Source organism: Fusarium keratoplasticum, chromosome 9, assembly GCF_025433545.1.
Source record: "Fusarium keratoplasticum isolate Fu6.1 chromosome 9, whole genome shotgun sequence".
NCBI lineage: Eukaryota > Fungi > Ascomycota > Sordariomycetes > Hypocreales > Nectriaceae > Fusarium > Fusarium keratoplasticum.
Genome location: NC_070537.1, coordinates 1,652,326 through 1,669,040, shown reverse-complemented (window position 1 = coordinate 1,669,040; position 16,715 = coordinate 1,652,326). Strand labels below are relative to the sequence as shown.

Genomic DNA, 16,715 nt, shown 5'->3' with positions numbered 1-16,715 from the left:
CCCAACCCGAGCGAGTGGCCCAACTGGCTTCATCAACCCTAACGCACAGTTCCTGGGGAGTTTCTACGTGTGTTGCAAAGGGTTGCTGTTCCAGGGGCTGTTGCTGGATAAGCTGGATTCTGGCTGAGCCTGTTGACTGTGAACCTAGTTTGTTGGGAACCCTCAACATCGATGGACCGCTTAAGCATGATACGATGGCCTTTCGAGAGCGCCCCGCTCGAACTTCCACCAAGAACATCGCTATCCATGCTGGATATCGGTTCGCCCGTGGTTCGCAAAGGCAATGAGGGGCTTAGTTGCCTTTATTTCCATCTTGCAGGGGTAGGAGACTGAAGGCGCAATAATCGATGGCTGGTCTGCAGAGGATTGGCCCTAATACACCACCTTTGACACACACGGGGATAAACACGTGCGGTGGGATCAAGCGATTCACGGTGTTGGCAAGCTCTGAGAGCTCCTGGACAGCTCGGGTACTCCAATGCCGCTCAGCTGGGGTCTTGTTTCAGTCGCTCAGGTGGAGGCTGAGAGAGACGGACGTCGAAGAGAGGAGCCACCAGGGACGGGGGAATTGTCTCCGAAGGCGCACTGAGGTCATGCCTCCTCTTTGGCCACGGCGCCGAATGGCACCTAGTGATGTCAATCGGCAGGGGCATTCTGATCAGATGACAGTGACAGGATGCAGAAGCAGAAACACAGACGTCGAGCCTCGCCAGGTCTCCCTTGGACTATTGCCCTGCTGGCTGGCCTGGACAAGAAATCTTCCTGCAGTCGGACACCGGACGGAGAATATCTGACACTCGATGCAACTTGTTCTTAAGACATGCAATCTCTCCTTAAGCACTCAACCCTTGCTGCCAATCGTTGAAGCCCCTCTCTGTCCTGTCGAACTCTCTTGTGTTCTATGTTAATCCCACCCCAGATGCAGCCGCGCCCCCCAAAATAAACTGCCTGGTGGTCGGATCCTCGAGGCGGTAGGCAGATGACAGGTAGCGATCTGTACTTGCCCCAAACAAGCCCGGAGTCTCTGGATCTAAAGCATAGGGAGGTACATTTTGATGAAGCCAATGCAGCGGGATTAAATGGCCAGGGGAAATAAATATGCTTGAATAGAAAGAAGCAAAGTTGAGCATAATTTATGAATCTATCCTGGAGTGCCCGGTACCGCAAGGCCAGGGGGTTGAAGTTGTCCCCTACTTTCCACCGCCCACCCCCATGGTGTCGCGCCCTGGTTGCCTCTAGCCACGCTCCCCAGAGCCGCAACGGCACCAGGAGCAAGAGCGGACGGGTAGCTCCCTATCTGCCTTCTCACTCAGCAATTTGGTCTCTCCCCGTGACTTCTCCCACATCATCCCTCGTAGGTAGGCCGGCCTCCCCAAATTCTGGTATCCCCTACCTACTCGTCGTGATCGCAACGGACGCCGTCTGGTGTTCTACCCCTTCCTAGTCACTTCGACTGCCTTGTGTCTCTTCTTAACGTCACCCGTTCATGTTCTCCTCGAGCCTCACCGACGTCACGGCTACTTCCGTCCCGCCAGGCCTTGTCTCTGGCCGACAGATCACCGAGACTCACCGACTAGACTACGCGCCGACTACAAAGCCTCTCTTGATGCACAACATTGGGCAAAACCCGGTACTTCGATGAACTGAACTACATCGCGATGCGGGAACAAGGAGAGCAGCATCACTCTGTCCTATCGTCTAGCCAGTTCCTCCGTTCCACTACCTAGATCCCCAACACAACAGCCTTGGTCCTACTGTCTCATGACAGCAGCCATTACTCCCGCATACGCTAGATACACTAGAAGCTGCCTGGTGAATCCGGGCACGAGCATCTGGATCGCGAAGCCCGCAACAAGTACGAAGACCAGGTACGTCGCAACTTCACCAGCAGGAGACGTCACCTTGAGTGTCTGGATGGCCATTGGGGCAACTACAAAGGTTCCAACACACGTGTTGAAGATGCCAACACTAACGAATCGAATAGAGTTCTCAGAAATCCACAGGGCCTCGAAACCAACACCCTGCTCGGTTCTGGGGCTGAACATGTTCTGCTTGGTTGTCAAAACAGCTCCACGACGGGCAACAGACATGTTTGCTTACCAAAATGCGTCGAGCCCATGGCTGATACGATAAATGGGCTAAGACATGGTCCAATTTGTCCGTGTCAAGGAGCGACGCGAAGTCATGGTCACAGGCATTCAGATGGAGGCCTTGTCCCGGGACCCAACTCTGTTTGGCAGAGGATAGCACGTTAGTTAGCAACTGCTGGTTCGGTTCGTTGAACCCAAGGACCGTCCTCAGGTTGCAACCAAACTGATCTTGATCTTGTTAGCTCATGTCCTCGGCACCAAGCAGATGAGCACTGGTGTCGTACGATAACGGCCAAGTTTCGCCATAAACTTCTCGTTGAAGTCATTGACACCCTCGTCGCCTGCAAGGACCATCTGCCTGAGATCATGTCCTAGCTGCTCCAGATGATTGCCTTCCAAGTCAAGGGACAATGAGGCGAGTCCTGTGAAGCGGCGAAAGAGGATGTTCGTCGGGTCAATCTCCCTCAGCGCTGCAAGGTGCAATACATCGGCGCCTGGGCCTGCAAGGTCGCTGTTAGCGTTGGGCAAGTATAACACCCTATTGGATGGCTTGCCTCCTCGGTCGGGCTCACTGCTCGCCGAATCTAGTGCAGAGGAGCGCGGGTTAACATATCGAACCATATCGCTGGCTGGGCTACGAACCTCGAGTATCTACATCATTGTCTGTCTGAAGATCCTCAGTGGTTCTCTGCTGGGCTTCCAAGTCCTCGACAGCGCCCGGGTTCCGAGAGTGTGAACTGGGAGGCGAAACATTGGTGAGGGGCATGATGGAGAGGGTACTTGAGTGGTACGGATGCTGACTTGTCTGGAAGCTTCAGGTCGAGAGAGTCAATACTGGCGGCCCTGCAATGGGTATTTATGCCTCGAGACCCGAAACCAAACCTCAATGTCGGTACTTCACCGTTTCGTCGGACATGACCTCTGCTGCATCCTTTTCTGACTTGCAGGGTCATGAATGGATACGTATTCGACACCGCGACACGACACAGCCTCTCAAGCCCGGCCAATTTGGCAAGATGGGCGACGAAATCCCAGAGCCCAGCAAGGCCTCGGTCAATACATGCAGAGACGGACGAATAACGAGGCGTGCTGGGCAGCTCTGTAAATTGCCTCGTGTGCCTTGCAGCACGTGGAGGTTGTCTCTGGCCAAGGTACGAGGGCAATGAGTACCTCGTTTGTATCTCAAAGTCGAGAGACTGATCTCGCCCCCAATTTGTCAAAACAAGTGGCTGTTGGCGCAGCTGGTGTGGCAATCCTAGCAGGTGGAACCAGCGGCTTTCCTGCACCGCGCTTGGGATTCGCAGGGGCTGCGACTACATTCCAGCTTTACAAGGAGATTGCTACGAGTTCAAGGAGATGAGAAAGAGGCCAAGGTGGACGAGAGCGTCTCGAATATGCGCAAGAGCCAATACTGGTATGATATCTGACTATATTGCCTATTTTGTGCCCTCCTGATCCCTCCTCCTAGATGCAATAGCCCGATGTTCCAAATCGCTTTTCCTCCGTGATCCTCACACAAGCCGTATTGTCGATATGACGATATGTCCAAAGTCCACGCCCTCCATACCCACCACTTGGAAAACAGCACGGTCCATCAAAGTGTCAGGACTCTCATATGTAGGTAGGTGCCAGTACTTGGAAAATATTATAGTCAGTTCTGCTTATAAACAAAGGTGTCTTATCAGGTACCTCGGCATTGTGTTGTTCAAGTTCAGAATAGTCCTAAACCATAGCAATAATCTGAGCGCAGGGAACGCATAACAGATGTTCGCTACAGTCTAGAAGCTGCGAATTGGAGTGTATCTCAACGTTAAGCGGCGGTCTTTTCGGCCGTTGGCGGAGCCGGGGGGCGAGGATAGATAACTATACGAGGTCCTCTCTTTTGGACGACGGGAGGGCTCATGGCGATAGGCTCAAGAACAGGGTAGTGCTTTTCAGAATAGAGGAGAGATGGATGTAGTTGAGAAGATGTAGAAGGATGTGAGATGTGTGAAGAGGATCTGAAGAATATGGCAGAGCTGGTCAATTTATACTTCAAGTTGTCGCCCTTCATGGAGACATGAGCAAGGTCTTTCCTCCTCATTTCCAGGGCGAGCAAGTGCGTCCTGCAGTCGAGCTAACGAATTGACTTTCTAGGAGTAGTATAAAAAGCAACATGTCAATAATGGCGTCCAAGCACGCTCGCACGCAGGCAAGGTTTGAAGGTGAGAGGGGTCAACGACACCTTGCTTCGGCTTACACGCGCGGTGCCGCCAAGGTCTAGCGCCTGCACTGCATTCATAAAGACACTAAAAAACCCTGTCTCGGGCGACGGGTATTAGCGTCCCTTGTCTAGTGCTCGTCAAAGGTGGCGACGCTACTCTTGACGAAGACCAGGGCAGAGTTTCAAGTGCGGAGGGGTCGTGATGATCTCCATGGCGGGGTCGGGGAGCATACTCCTCGTCCTCTCGGTGGAGGTGAGAATGACCTCCTTGCAGGCGGCGGGCGTCAACTTCTCTTGCTTGGCTCTATCCCCGAGAACATCACGGAGGGCGTCGTATGCAACGGTGACGGCGTGGCAGCGATGCGGTTGGCTGTTGATGGCAACGGCTCGACCTTCTTAGCAATCCCAGCAGCGCTGCAGAAGCGGCAGAGCTGGGAGATTGTGTCTGCCTTCCATCCATGGATGTGAAGTAGCTGGTCGTGGCTTTGAGGTGGGAGAACAGGGAACCACTTCTCCCTCCTCCCAAATCTTATGAAATGCATATCTCAAGTCATCTAATAAATAGTATAAAAATAGGGAATATTTAAAGAAACTTCATAATTTTCTGCAACTTTTATGATGTTATTATAAACATGGTAAGAGTAAGATTCGTTCACATATTTGCCCGCCTGGCCCCGACCGTCCACTCACCACTGTCTCTTTTTCTGTCAACTCGCGTGCTAGCCAGGGGGTCAAGCTACACCGGGGTGAGCAGTGGTGGGCTAGGCCTGGCATCGATGAACCTTAGCTCAATGCCAAGGATGATAACCGGCCATGACTCTTCAAGAGGAGGCGCATCCAGGGATTCGCAGCCCCCAAGGCATGGCAAGAGGACGCCACAATACGACAAGATGTCGATGAGTCCTCTCTCAGGGCTCTCCACTGCACGGCGCGCTTGACCAGCGTGCGCGCAGGTTGCCCGGTCTGTTATGGATCCCCTCCCCGGCCGGCACAGGTGCCGCGTCGACTGGGGCAGCGGCTCTCACTTCCCCAGACGATTGGCGTGGTCTCTGCAACGTAAGATGAGCGTCCGAGCTCAATTGCAGGCCCCATCAACTGTTGAGCCTCCAAGTTCGTACGTAACAGCTGCCAGCAGGGCATGCAGTCCTCGACAAAACAATCATAGGCCGTTCTTGTCTGTGTAACCAGCCCATCGAGCCCTAGATGCGCTCGAACAGGGCCCATGGATCGGCGCATAACAGGGGCCCTTGCCGGGCTTCTCGGGCCATGGCAGTGGCACTCAACCCCTGGCAACACAGGGCTGGACCAAGCCGTCAGTCAACAATGTCATCCTCCTCAACGAAGACGGACGCCCCTTACCCCTGCTGATTGAGCTCCTCAGAACTCGTGTCCCTTCTCAATCCTGCGTGCTATCGTGCCGTGTCTGGTTCCCCGCCTGCTCGGGGCAACCCATTTGCGCCGGAGCAACCTCTGGTCCCGAGACGCCGCCGCCACGGACGAGGAGGAGAACGAACCGTACGACTGCGGGCGCATCCCAAGGCCCCAAGAAGAAAACAAGGCCATCCTTGCCAACTAGGGCTATAACCCAAAGGTGACGGATGAACCTGTCACTTTCCTGGTGCACAATTGAGGTCGACAGCTCATATCGAGTAGGCCCTAGTCTTCTCCAAGGTCGACACGCAGGCGGCTGACATGATGAAGCGATCCGACTCTCCTCCCACGCTAGTATCGGGCGTAGGTATCCTGGTTCGAGCAGCAGCATTAGTGTCAGGTTGGCATGAGTGGAGAGGTTGCAATTGCGTGCAACGAGTGCTTTGTACCTGATTCTTCATACATGCCCCACCAACCAAGCTCATTCATCTCGCCATTCACCTTCTTTCTGATCTTCCGCCTCCCTCCACTCCTCTGGCGTTGTATGCAGCAGCTCAGATACGGTCGCGAAGCCAGCCCACAGTTCGGAGCAAAGCACCAAATGAATGAATTGGCTGCTCAAGAAGTTGATGACGAGAGTAGAATTGAGGCCACTGAAAAGATTGACGTTGAAAATATCGTGGGAAGGCAGGCCAAGCCGAAGACGAAACGTGCGAGCCAGCAATCGAAGAGACATGCTCTCGTAAGGCGCTGTGAGTATTCGAATGGCGGCCTCGGAGAAGATGTAGTTCGCTAGAAGCGGTGGGAGCTGGGTAAGCAGTGTATCGACGTATGAAGGGGAGCTTAGTCCTCGAGCATCGTTAACACTGGGCCGTAATTCAGCACTCCATAGCCCTTGCGGTCCATCCGATGAGGCCTCCGTAGCTTCCACATCAAAACTGATCAGTGTAGCATTGGCTCCTTCATTCTCATCCTCATCGCTAAAATCATCGCGCATAGAGAACGTGCTCGGTCGCCTCACTGCCTCCACAGGGCCAGTATCATTCGGTACCTGGCCATCTACCGCGCGCAGAGGCGAAACATCGTTGGTCGCGCTTCGACTATGGGTGTTCTCCGCCCTGTCCCTGTCCCTGGGCCTATCGGTCGGTCCCCAGTTGGTCGGGGTTCCCAAAGGAGGGCTGGTGTTTGGAAGCCTAGGCAAGATGATACTCCATAGTTGGGGTCGTAGGTCACGGATCAGTCTCTGTGTCATTACCCAGAGAAGGAAAGGCGTTGCCGAGATGCACACACCCCCTATCCATTGGAGGACGGACTGGACTGAGAGGCCATCGAGGGGTGGTGGAGCGGGAATGGGGGAGTCAGCGCTGAAGGGGACAAAGAAGGAAAGGCTGGGAAGCAAGTTGCTGCTCGAGACCAGCCCAAGCCTCTGCAAAGCTACGTAAAGTTCGATATGCGTCCTGGCATACGCCCACATTTCGTGAACACTGATAGAGGGTGAGCTAAAGGCATTCGCACATGGAGGCTGCGGTCCACTCACAAGCGACGAGCAAACATCCGATCGGGGCGATCTCTCCATAGCCAGAAAAGTTTGCGATCGGTATAGTTGGTGAGAATGCTCGTTGCCGCACCAGGCATGATGTCTCTCGTGAAAGAAAAGTCCTTGCGGGCTTGGGCAAACAGGTCCCAGAAGGCGATGTGTGAGTATCTTTTGTAAATCTGTAAATGTTAGCAAAATCAATGATGGCTGGGTCAGTGAAAGACCTACGAGGATGCGCTGGCGGAAGCCGTCAAGACCAAACGCACCGGCGGCATCTACACAGCGCATTGCCGAGAAGGTGAGATTCATTCCCACATCATATTCGTATAGCGCATGCCGACGCTCCGACTCGGCTTCTGGGTTTGATGTCGGGTTCTCCTGTTCAGCAACGCCAATAACAAGCATGACCTCATTATGGGAACGGATTATGTCTCTGTTGATTCTTTTGGTCTCGGGGTTTATGGGGCGACCTCTGTGGTCGTACTGTTGTTGCCTTGATCCGTCGTTTTGTTCATCATCTTGATCTCCATCCCACTCCACAACATCGTCATATGGAGACCGACCCTTTGCACGTTAGCATTCACCTCATGATGGATAAATGATGGTGTATCTCGTACCAACGCCTGAGCGGTCAAGGGGCCCTGCATTCCCATGATGAAGGATTATGAAGGCTCATCTACTAGACACAGAAGGACTGCATGATGTAGCTAGTTCGCAAGCTCTAGTCGTTGGCAATGCACGGCGAGGATACTTTGAAAATGCGGTTTGTATCTGCGAGATGAAATTTGGTGCTTGTGAAGTGAAAGTTGATGAAGTTCGAGACAAGTCGGGAGCTGTCATGATCGCAACGAGGTGTGGCTTGGAGGTGTGGCAAGTGCGATCGCGACTTATGTAATCACAATATTCACCAATCAGGTTGCGTCGCCACGGACACCAAAAAAAAAATCGAGGAACAGGAAGTCGGGACTCATGAGAGCTTCTCTGCTTTGATTTCTCGTCAGGTCGCATTCGCATCAACACACCCACAATGGCAAATAAGCAGCCGTTGAAGACGACGTTTGACGTTGATCATGTCATTCGACCCATCTTTACTGGAGGCTCTGTAGCCCTCGACAATGGCGCACGAATTCTCGCGACAGTTCTTGGGGAGGATGCGATTCTCACTGATCCGACCAACGGCAAGCACCTTGCGCAAATCGAGGGTGTAAGAATCCCACTGGAGTCTTGCAACGCGACATGACTAATTCTTCATAGGACGGAGAGCTCATTTCTACCTTGACCTGTGAGTTTACTCGAAAGATGCTCGACTGAGCTAAACTAACATGCCGCAGTGACACCCTCCGGCTCTCATCTCATCATCTGCTCGCGCTCCTTGTCCATGAGGATTTATGCCCTCAAGCGATCTGAGGATGATGGATCTATCGAAGCTACTCTCACACGAACAGTCAAGGCCCACGGCACGCCCGTCGTTGTTCTTGCTGTTGACCGAACCAGCACCTTGCTTGCGACTGGAGGTACTGATGGATCAGTTAAGGTGTGGGATATCGCCGCAGGCTACGTTACTCACACTTTCCGTGGATCTTCTGTTTTGGTCTCTGCGCTCCACTTCTTCGAGGTCGCCGCTCGCTCAAATGAGGCTGCTCGCAAGGGGAAGAAATCAAAGCGTCAGGAGGATTCTGATGAGGAGGAGGAGAACGCCAGCACTACCAACTTCAGACTTGCCTGTGGCAACCAAGATGGTAAGGTTCGAGTATGGGACTTGCACAAACGAAACTGTGTCGCCAACCTCGAGTCTCACGTTTCCGACGTTCAGGGACTCGACTACTCGCCAGAGCAGCACGCCCTGGTTACGGCAGGCAGAGACAAGACCCTGACTTGGTGGGATGCCAAGTCTTGGAAGATTCGCAAGGTGGTGCCCTGTCTAGAACTTGTCGAAGCGGCTGGCTTCATCGATGATGGACAGCTCACTTACTCGGCTGGTGCAAATGGCTGCCTTCGCATCTGGGACACGGATACGGGCAAAGAGCTCACCCCACAGCAAGCGGCCAAGAGTGAAGAGGAAGGTATCGCGTCTGGCATTTACCGCCCTGGTCTCCCCTTCATCCTCCTTGTCCAGGTCGACCACACTCTGGCTCTGTACCGACCCCCTAAGAAGGCAAAGGCGTCATCACTCTCGGCACCGGAACCCTTCCGAAGGATATCCGGAACACACGACGACATTATCGACTTGGGTTACCTCCTCCCAGACCGTTCACTCGTTGCCCTAGCCACAAACTCGGAGGATGTCAGGCTCGTGTCTGTTTCTGAGACAGAGACTCAGAGTGGCGAATCTGCATGGGAATCTGACTCTTCCCCTTACTTTGGGCAAGACGTTGCTCTCCTCAAGGGCCACGATGAAATCGTTATTTCTCTCGATATCGACTGGTCAGGCTACTGGATTGCCACAGGCGCCAAGGATAATACAGCCAAGCTCTGGCGTATTGATCATGCCAACAACTCTTACACATGCTGGGCAACATTCTCGGGTCATGCCGAATCTCTGGGCGCTGTCGCGCTCCCCAAGGGCGTCCCTCCTGAGTCATCTGCCGCGCGCTCTGATCCCCTGAACAACCCTCCCCCTTTCCTTATTACAGGTTCTCAAGATCAGACTGTCAAGAAGTGGGAGATCCCTCGAACAGCCCAGCAAAAGGGCCACAAGACCGGTTCCCGCGCCGTTTTTACTCGAAAGGCACACGACAAGGACATCAACGCAATCAATGTTCACCACTCGAGCCAGCTTTTCGCATCCGCGTCGCAGGATAAGACGGTCAAGATCTGGTCTGTGGCGGAGGGCGAAGTTCAGGGCATCCTGCGCGGTCACAAGCGAGGTGTCTGGTCGGTTCAGTTTTCTCCCGCACAGCTGCCAGCTATTCAGGGCGAGGATGGCCCTGTCACCGGAAAGGGCGTCGTTCTCACTGGCAGCGGTGACAAGACTATCAAGCTCTGGAATCTCGCCAACTATACCTGCATCAGAACCTTCGAGGGACATTCCAACAGTGTCCTGAAGGTTGCGTGGTTGAACATGCCTTCTACACAGGATCAGTCCAAGAGGCGAGTTCAGTTCACCAGCGCTGGTGGTGATGGTCTCGTTAAGGTTTGGGATGCCAACTCAGGCGAGGCAGAGTGCACACTCGATAACCATGAGGATCGTGTTTGGGCTGTGGCTGTGCACCCAGAGAACAACACTATTGTTTCTGGCAGTGGTGATTCGACAGTGACCTTTTGGAAGGACACTTCCTCCGAGACTCAAGCGGCGGCATCACAGGCTGCGTTGAAGATGATTGAGCAGGAGCAGGAGCTGGAGAACCATATCCACGCTGGTTCATTCCGGGAAGCTATCACTCTCGCACTCCAGCTCAACCATCCAGGACGTCTCCTGAGCCTGTTCACTTCAGTCATGACAACAAGCAACCCCGACAAGGGCAGTCTGAGCGGTTTGAAAGCTGTGGATGAGGTGCTGGGCAGCCTGTCAGACGAACAAATCTTCCTACTTCTGCTGAGACTGCGAGACTGGAACACGAACGCTCGAACGGCGCCAGTGGCCCAGAGAATCTTGTTGACTCTCATCCGCAGCTATCCTGCGTCCAAGTTTTCGAATCTCTCAGTCAAGGGGGCCCAGGGGCAGAAGAGTTTGAAGGATGTTTTGCACGCCATTCGCGTCTACACGGAGAGGCATTACAAGCGCACCGAGGAGCTGGTCGATGAGAGTTATCTGGTGGAATATACCCTGCAGGAGATGGATGATCTCGCACCTGCTTTGGATGAGGATGTTGTCATGGCTGGATAGACGATGGATCTTATGGTTGTTGATACAGAGCCCAAGTATTTACCCCCTGTGTGTTCATTCCCGGATAATCAATCATTGGAGTACAATGGATATAGATAAAATGCTTGCAAGTCTTTGCGGAAATAAATTGTCTTTGAATTTGATCTCATGACAACTTGCAGGTGCCCTCATGTCGTCCGTCGCAGCCCAGTCACGCTAACGGCCTAGGCCTGACTGAGGTCGCACGCCAAAAGGAAGATATACCATCATAAATACTGCCTCTTTATGATAGAATGACTTGTATGAAAAGACTAAAATGAAATAAAGTCTATCCTAGTAAGCTTAGTAATATGGATTGCTATTTTATTATTCTTATTACATGCTTATGGCTACCCTTAGAGGAGGATAGCCTGTTGCCTTTGTGCTACCTGCCTTCCTAGGCTCACGCTTTTTCCTTGACCCATGTCCTGAGCTTCAAGGCTCCACTCATAACCGCTGCATTCGTTCCGTCCTCACTCCTTCATCTACAACGTCAAATTTCAACCAAGCTTCAGCGAGACGACAAGAGCTGTCACCGCCCCAACCGGCCATTCAAATACGATCTGTGTCTATCTACTCCTGTTATCCTGCCTTTGCGCTCAACAATGGCCAAGCGCCAGGCCTCCGAGGCCCTCGATGACCTCGACATTGCTTCGCCAGTATCAAAGAAGTCTCGACTGGAGGATATCGAATCTCCTCTAGAGAACGGCGCAGAAGCTGGGGTTCGCATTGGGGCGCATGCCAACGGCGACGCGCAAGACGATGATGACGATTTTGACGATGACGAGCCCGCTACTACTGCCCCCATACGACAGTCGGCGCCCACAGACGGCTACGACGATCTCTACCTCGACACCATCGACCGCAACGTGCTCGACTTTGACTTTGAAAAGCTCTGCTCCGTGTCGCTCTCCAACATCAACGTCTACGCCTGCCTCGTCTGCGGCAAGTACTTCCAGGGCCGCGGGCCAAAGTCGCACGCCTACTTCCACTCGCTCGACGAGGACCACCATGTCTTCATCAACCTCGAGACCCAGCGCGTCTACGTCCTGCCGGAGGGATACGAGGTCAAGAGTCGCGCCCTGGATGACATAAAGTACGTGTCGGACCCGCGATACACAAAGAAGGAGGTGATCGAGATGGACCGTGCCAAACGTACCAGCTACACCCTCGACTCCAAGGAGTACACGCCCGGCTTTGTGGGTATGAACAATATCAAGGAGAACGACTACTTCAACGTCGTGGTCCAGGCCCTCGCTCACGTCGCGCCCTTGCGCAACTACCTCCTTCTCGAGGATTTCCCCGACAAGACGGAGCTCGTCAAGCGATGCAGCATCCTCGTCCGCAAGATCTGGAACCCTCGTGCCTTTAAAGCCCACGTCTCGCCACACGAGCTTCTGCAGGAGATCTCGCTCCGCTCCAACAAGCGTTTCACCCTCACGGCGCAGTCAGACCCCGTGGACTTCTTGTCGTGGTTCCTCAACAACCTCCACCTTGGTCTGGGTGGCAGCAAGACAAAGCCCGGCAGCTCCATGGTGCAGCGGACGTTCCAGGGAAAGATGAAGGTCGAGTCGCAGGCCATCACAGCACGTGCAGATGCTAGCGATCGCCTACGCTTCGAGGACGCCGATGTCAAGGTCGACGTGGTTCGCTTCCTCCTCCTCACTCTCGACCTCCCCTCAGCGCCGCTCTTCCAGGACGAGCTCGAGAAGAACATCATCCCACAGGTCCCGCTGACTACCATCCTCACAAAGTATGATGGCCAACGGGCCCAGGAACACCATGCCCAGAGAAAGCGGTACCGCCTCATGCACCCCCTGCCCCCCTACCTCATCTTCCACGTCAAGCGCTTCTCCCAGAACAAGTTCGTCTCGGAGCGCAACCCCACCATCGTCACGTTCGACGCCAGAAATCTCGACATGTCGCCATACGTTGAGCCTAACCCTCGCGAGTGGCCCCCTGGCGAACCTATCTGGTACGATCTCGTCGCAAACGTCGTCCACGAGGCGGTACGCGTGCGTGAGGATGTGGTCGACAGCGGCGAGGAGCGCAAGACGTGGAAGGTGCAGCTCAAGAACAAGGCGACGGGAGAGTGGGTGGTGTGTCAGGATCTCTTTGTGGACAAGGTGCAGAGCGAGTTGCTGTATCTCGGGGAGACATATCTACAAGTATGGGAGAGGAGAAGGGAGCCAAAGGGCAAGGGAAAAGCAGCGGCATCATGACCCTACACAAGTTATGAATGAGCACAACTAATAGGCACAATTGTAATATCACGGTTTATGATATGAGGCAAAAATGGTCTTGCGCTTGGGCGACAAACGACAGCCCTCAAAGCTCGCTCTTGTGATTGTAGCTCTCGCCGAAATCCGCTATTGGGCGAGCCACGTCCTGGCCGCTCGCAGCTACCTAGTAATACACCGTCCATCCCTGGGCGAAGCCTGATATCATCATCGACCGGCCTCGCCCTTTGTACCCATACAGCCGTTGGTTTCCCTCATGTCATCCAGTCGTCCCGTCCCAGCCGCCAACCCTGATCCTCATGAACACGTTATGAGCAGCCCCACCCAGAAGAACTCTCCAACACCGCCAACAAAGTTGTCATTCGTAAAGACAAGGGAACACAAACAAAGTAAGTAGTTAAAAAACAAAGGCGACTCGGTCGATAAATCCCGGAACGTGGAAAACGACTTGTCGAAAATACAGTACACAGGTTGGTGGTCAGGGACACTAACGCCGGACGCGCTACGACTAGGATTGCTCCGAGGGCTGCTTCGACACGCCACCTGTGTGACGCTTATCGTGGTGATGGTGCTGGCCCGCCTTTTCACGCCGCTGCTCCTCGATGGCCGTTCGTTGCTGAATACTAGAGTCATGGCTCTTGAACTCCACTCGAGTGTTGGGGGGGAAGTTGAGGACGTGCTTCATGGTCTCACTGTTGAAGAGTCAGCCTCAGAATACTTCCACTCGCTTGCAACAAGACTTACCGAATCTTGATGACGCGGCCACCGTCCGTTCGGGTCCAAATGCTCAGGATGTCCTCTCCGTTCCTTACACTGAGCACGGCACCACAAACATCCTCTCCAGCGTCACCAAACTGATCCCCAATGAGGGAGAGCATGAGGTCTTCCCAGTACCGGTCGGCCACGCCCTTCTTCATCCGAACAACCCACTTGCCACCCTTCTTGTTCACATCATCCTCCCAGATTGGGCGGACGCCCTTCTTGAAGAGATGAAAGTCTGACACAACCGGAAGCGAGGAGGGGCGCTTCAGGTACGAAAAGATCTCCCAAAACTCCTCCACCGTCCGCACAGTGGCAATCTCGTGCAGGGTCTTCTCGTATTCGATGAAGCCGTGGGCCTTGGAGATCGGGGGTCGGTACCAGAAAGTCCAGGGCTCCATGAGCGGGTGTGATACAGGAACGGCCGCCGCGGCCGCCTGGTTACCCTCAGAGATGGAGGCCATGCTGGGGGCCTTCCCCACAGCCTTTGACAAGTCCTTGGACTGGCCAGACTTTGCAACCGCGGTGCCCATAGCCGAGTCGAAAGGGTTGGCCGAGGACTTGGGTGTTTTCGCAGACCCAAAGGAGGCGAAAGCTCCAGAGCCTAGACCAAAGGCGCTGGAGGCACCGCTGGTGGGGGAGACCAGGCCGCCTCCAGGTGTGGTGTTGAAGGGGTTCGGTTTGCTCGAGGACGGGGTATCGCCGCCTTGGCGCTTTGGGAAGGAGGCATTGCGACTGAAGGAATCACCACTGGACCCTTGACCGGGTGTCGAGAGGGAGAGCTTGCCGGAGCTGTTGAAGTGGAAAGTGTTGGTAAGATCCACATGTTATGTAAACAGAGGGGCAAGGTAAGTAAACTTACTTTGTGCGGCGGGCCCAGAGGTTATCCATCAAGACTGAATGGGACAGGTTTTGCCTGCAAATTAAGGTAGGGCGGGGAAGTCGCCTGTCGAAGACGCCTCAGATACGGACGGAGGGAGGGGAAGGGGAAGAGGGCGGATGCGGCGTCGGTTGCTCGGGCAGTAAGAGGTTCGTAGACGAAAAAGCGGTCTTTGTTGGGGGCGCGAGGCGAGTTGGCGATGTAGAGCCTTTGGAGGTTACACGGTCTCGAGGTCGGATGAGGGGGCGACGATGGATAGCGGGAAGAGCGAGGGGACTAGGGTTGAGTTTGTTTACGATTATTGACTGATGATGAGGTCGGAAGTATTTCGGGTATCGATGTTGTTCGAGGAGAAGTCGGAGGCGAGTGAATGTTGGCGAGAGGTAGAGGCGGGTTTGTTTTGGAGGAGTTGGTGAAGAGAATCTTTCAGGTTGAGTTTGGGGAATTTTGGTAGGTTCAGGGAACGTTGCGAGAGAGAAAGAATGATGGAGGGCCCGAAGAAATTCTGGCAGCCCACCCAAGTACTAAGCTAAAAAATCGAGATGAGTCGCGTAGTGCACAGTTGGGGTAGTGAGGGGGTACTATCACACTTGGGTTAGGCTAGAGTGTACTTCCATGTACCTCCTCCCCCTCTGGAGAAGCCCTGAGCTCGCTGAAAACCCTCGCTGTAAGTGGTCGCGGATGGCCTGTAGCGGCGCGGCCTGGCTCCACTGGACCACCCCCCCAACCCCCAGGCACTCGGGGGACCTTACCCATGGCCCTGGCGTCAGAGGGCACTCACCAGGGCGGCAGTGACACAATCGGAGCGCCGGGGTGTACCTCCTCTAGCGCCTGAGGACACTGTCTAGCCGCCTTGTGCTTGGGCTTCTGGAAACATTTGATACGACACTCGTCGCACGAGATCTGCGCAGCTAGGAAGAAAAAGCAAGTACTCTCTCGTGCAAGTGAACCGGTCAATTCCGCTGCGTTACGGGTTGCATGCTGGTATGTCGTTAGAGCCAGAGTGCCCCTGGAGCGTACCAAGACAAAATCAGCCGTCACTGACGTCTGTGGTGTCGTAGAAACCCCGTCCATGGAGAAGCGTGGCGGGGCTGCCGGGAGTCTTGGTATCAGGCATCTCGTTCATGATTCTGCCGGGAGCCTGCTCAATGCATATCCCGGGTGCTTGTCACATACATTAGCTCTAGCAGGAGACTACAAATCCGAGATACGACGGTAAAGCCACTTCCATTCCCCTCTTACGGTTTTCGGCGTTGACTCACCCGGCCCTGCCCCGGCTCCGAGTTGTGAGACCCGGCCAGACAGATCAAAAACCCCTGTCCTCAGAACGAATGATCGTGGGCCCAATTAACCGTCCAGGCAGCAATTGCGTGCCAATACCTACCATGCTCAAGGGGTTCTCGCCTGCCAACATGATCTCGAGATAACCAATGCCTCGCCGCCAGCTTAATTTGCACTCCCGCATCAATCTTCCGTAACCACCGTGACAGACTCCTCGATATGGCTTAGCGTTGAACCCCGATCCATGGAGCTGGGAGCAATTTCCAATGCTTGTGCAAGAGGCCTTTTTATGCCAAAACTCCATCCGCAGACATGAACTATGAAGGAGAAGGTGCAGCCGAGGGACATCGTCAGCTCATGAGACGGCCAAGTTGCTCCAATTGACCCAATCAGAGGCACAGCTTCATGCAGGAACACCTTTTCACAGTGCACTTGGAGTCTCAGGTTTTGTCTCGAAAGAACGCGCCACAGACCTCCGTGATTCAGTGGCTGTGCTCCGGGACTTAGCCC

At 54.2% G+C, this 16,715-nt stretch overlaps 5 protein-coding genes across 5 annotated transcripts; 2 read left to right on the top strand and 3 right to left on the bottom strand.

Annotated features, from left to right (window-relative positions):
• Positions 1 to 1,751: 1,751 nt before the first annotated feature.
• On the bottom strand, positions 1,752 to 2,856 carry NCS57_01139200 (uncharacterized protein; the record flags this gene model as incomplete). The annotated part of the gene is made up of 4 exons (XM_053061109.1): positions 1,752 to 2,051; positions 2,101 to 2,318; positions 2,375 to 2,590; positions 2,733 to 2,856. The coding sequence occupies 4 exons, from the start codon at positions 2,854 to 2,856 to the stop codon at positions 1,752 to 1,754; spliced, it is 858 nt and encodes a 285-aa protein (XP_052909495.1).
• Positions 2,857 to 6,145: 3,289 nt separating this feature from the next.
• Positions 6,146 to 7,854, bottom strand: NCS57_01139100 (uncharacterized protein; the record flags this gene model as incomplete). The annotated part of the gene is made up of 4 exons (XM_053061108.1): positions 6,146 to 7,148; positions 7,202 to 7,380; positions 7,430 to 7,765; positions 7,819 to 7,854. The coding sequence occupies 4 exons, from the start codon at positions 7,852 to 7,854 to the stop codon at positions 6,146 to 6,148; spliced, it is 1,554 nt and encodes a 517-aa protein (XP_052909494.1).
• A 374-nt stretch (positions 7,855 to 8,228) lies between these two features.
• NCS57_01139000 (Utp13 domain-containing protein) lies at positions 8,229 to 11,027 on the top strand (the record flags this gene model as incomplete). Its single annotated transcript, XM_053061107.1, has 3 exons — positions 8,229 to 8,405; positions 8,456 to 8,483; positions 8,533 to 11,027. The coding sequence occupies 3 exons, from the start codon at positions 8,229 to 8,231 to the stop codon at positions 11,025 to 11,027; spliced, it is 2,700 nt and encodes an 899-aa protein (XP_052909493.1).
• A 623-nt stretch (positions 11,028 to 11,650) lies between these two features.
• On the top strand, positions 11,651 to 13,267 carry NCS57_01138900 (uncharacterized protein; the record flags this gene model as incomplete). Its single annotated transcript, XM_053061106.1, has 1 exon — positions 11,651 to 13,267. The coding sequence occupies one exon, from the start codon at positions 11,651 to 11,653 to the stop codon at positions 13,265 to 13,267; it is 1,617 nt and encodes a 538-aa protein (XP_052909492.1).
• A 526-nt stretch (positions 13,268 to 13,793) lies between these two features.
• On the bottom strand, positions 13,794 to 14,935 carry NCS57_01138800 (uncharacterized protein; the record flags this gene model as incomplete). Its single annotated transcript, XM_053061105.1, has 3 exons — positions 13,794 to 13,977; positions 14,030 to 14,836; positions 14,907 to 14,935. The coding sequence occupies 3 exons, from the start codon at positions 14,933 to 14,935 to the stop codon at positions 13,794 to 13,796; spliced, it is 1,020 nt and encodes a 339-aa protein (XP_052909491.1).
• Positions 14,936 to 16,715: the final 1,780 nt, after the last annotated feature.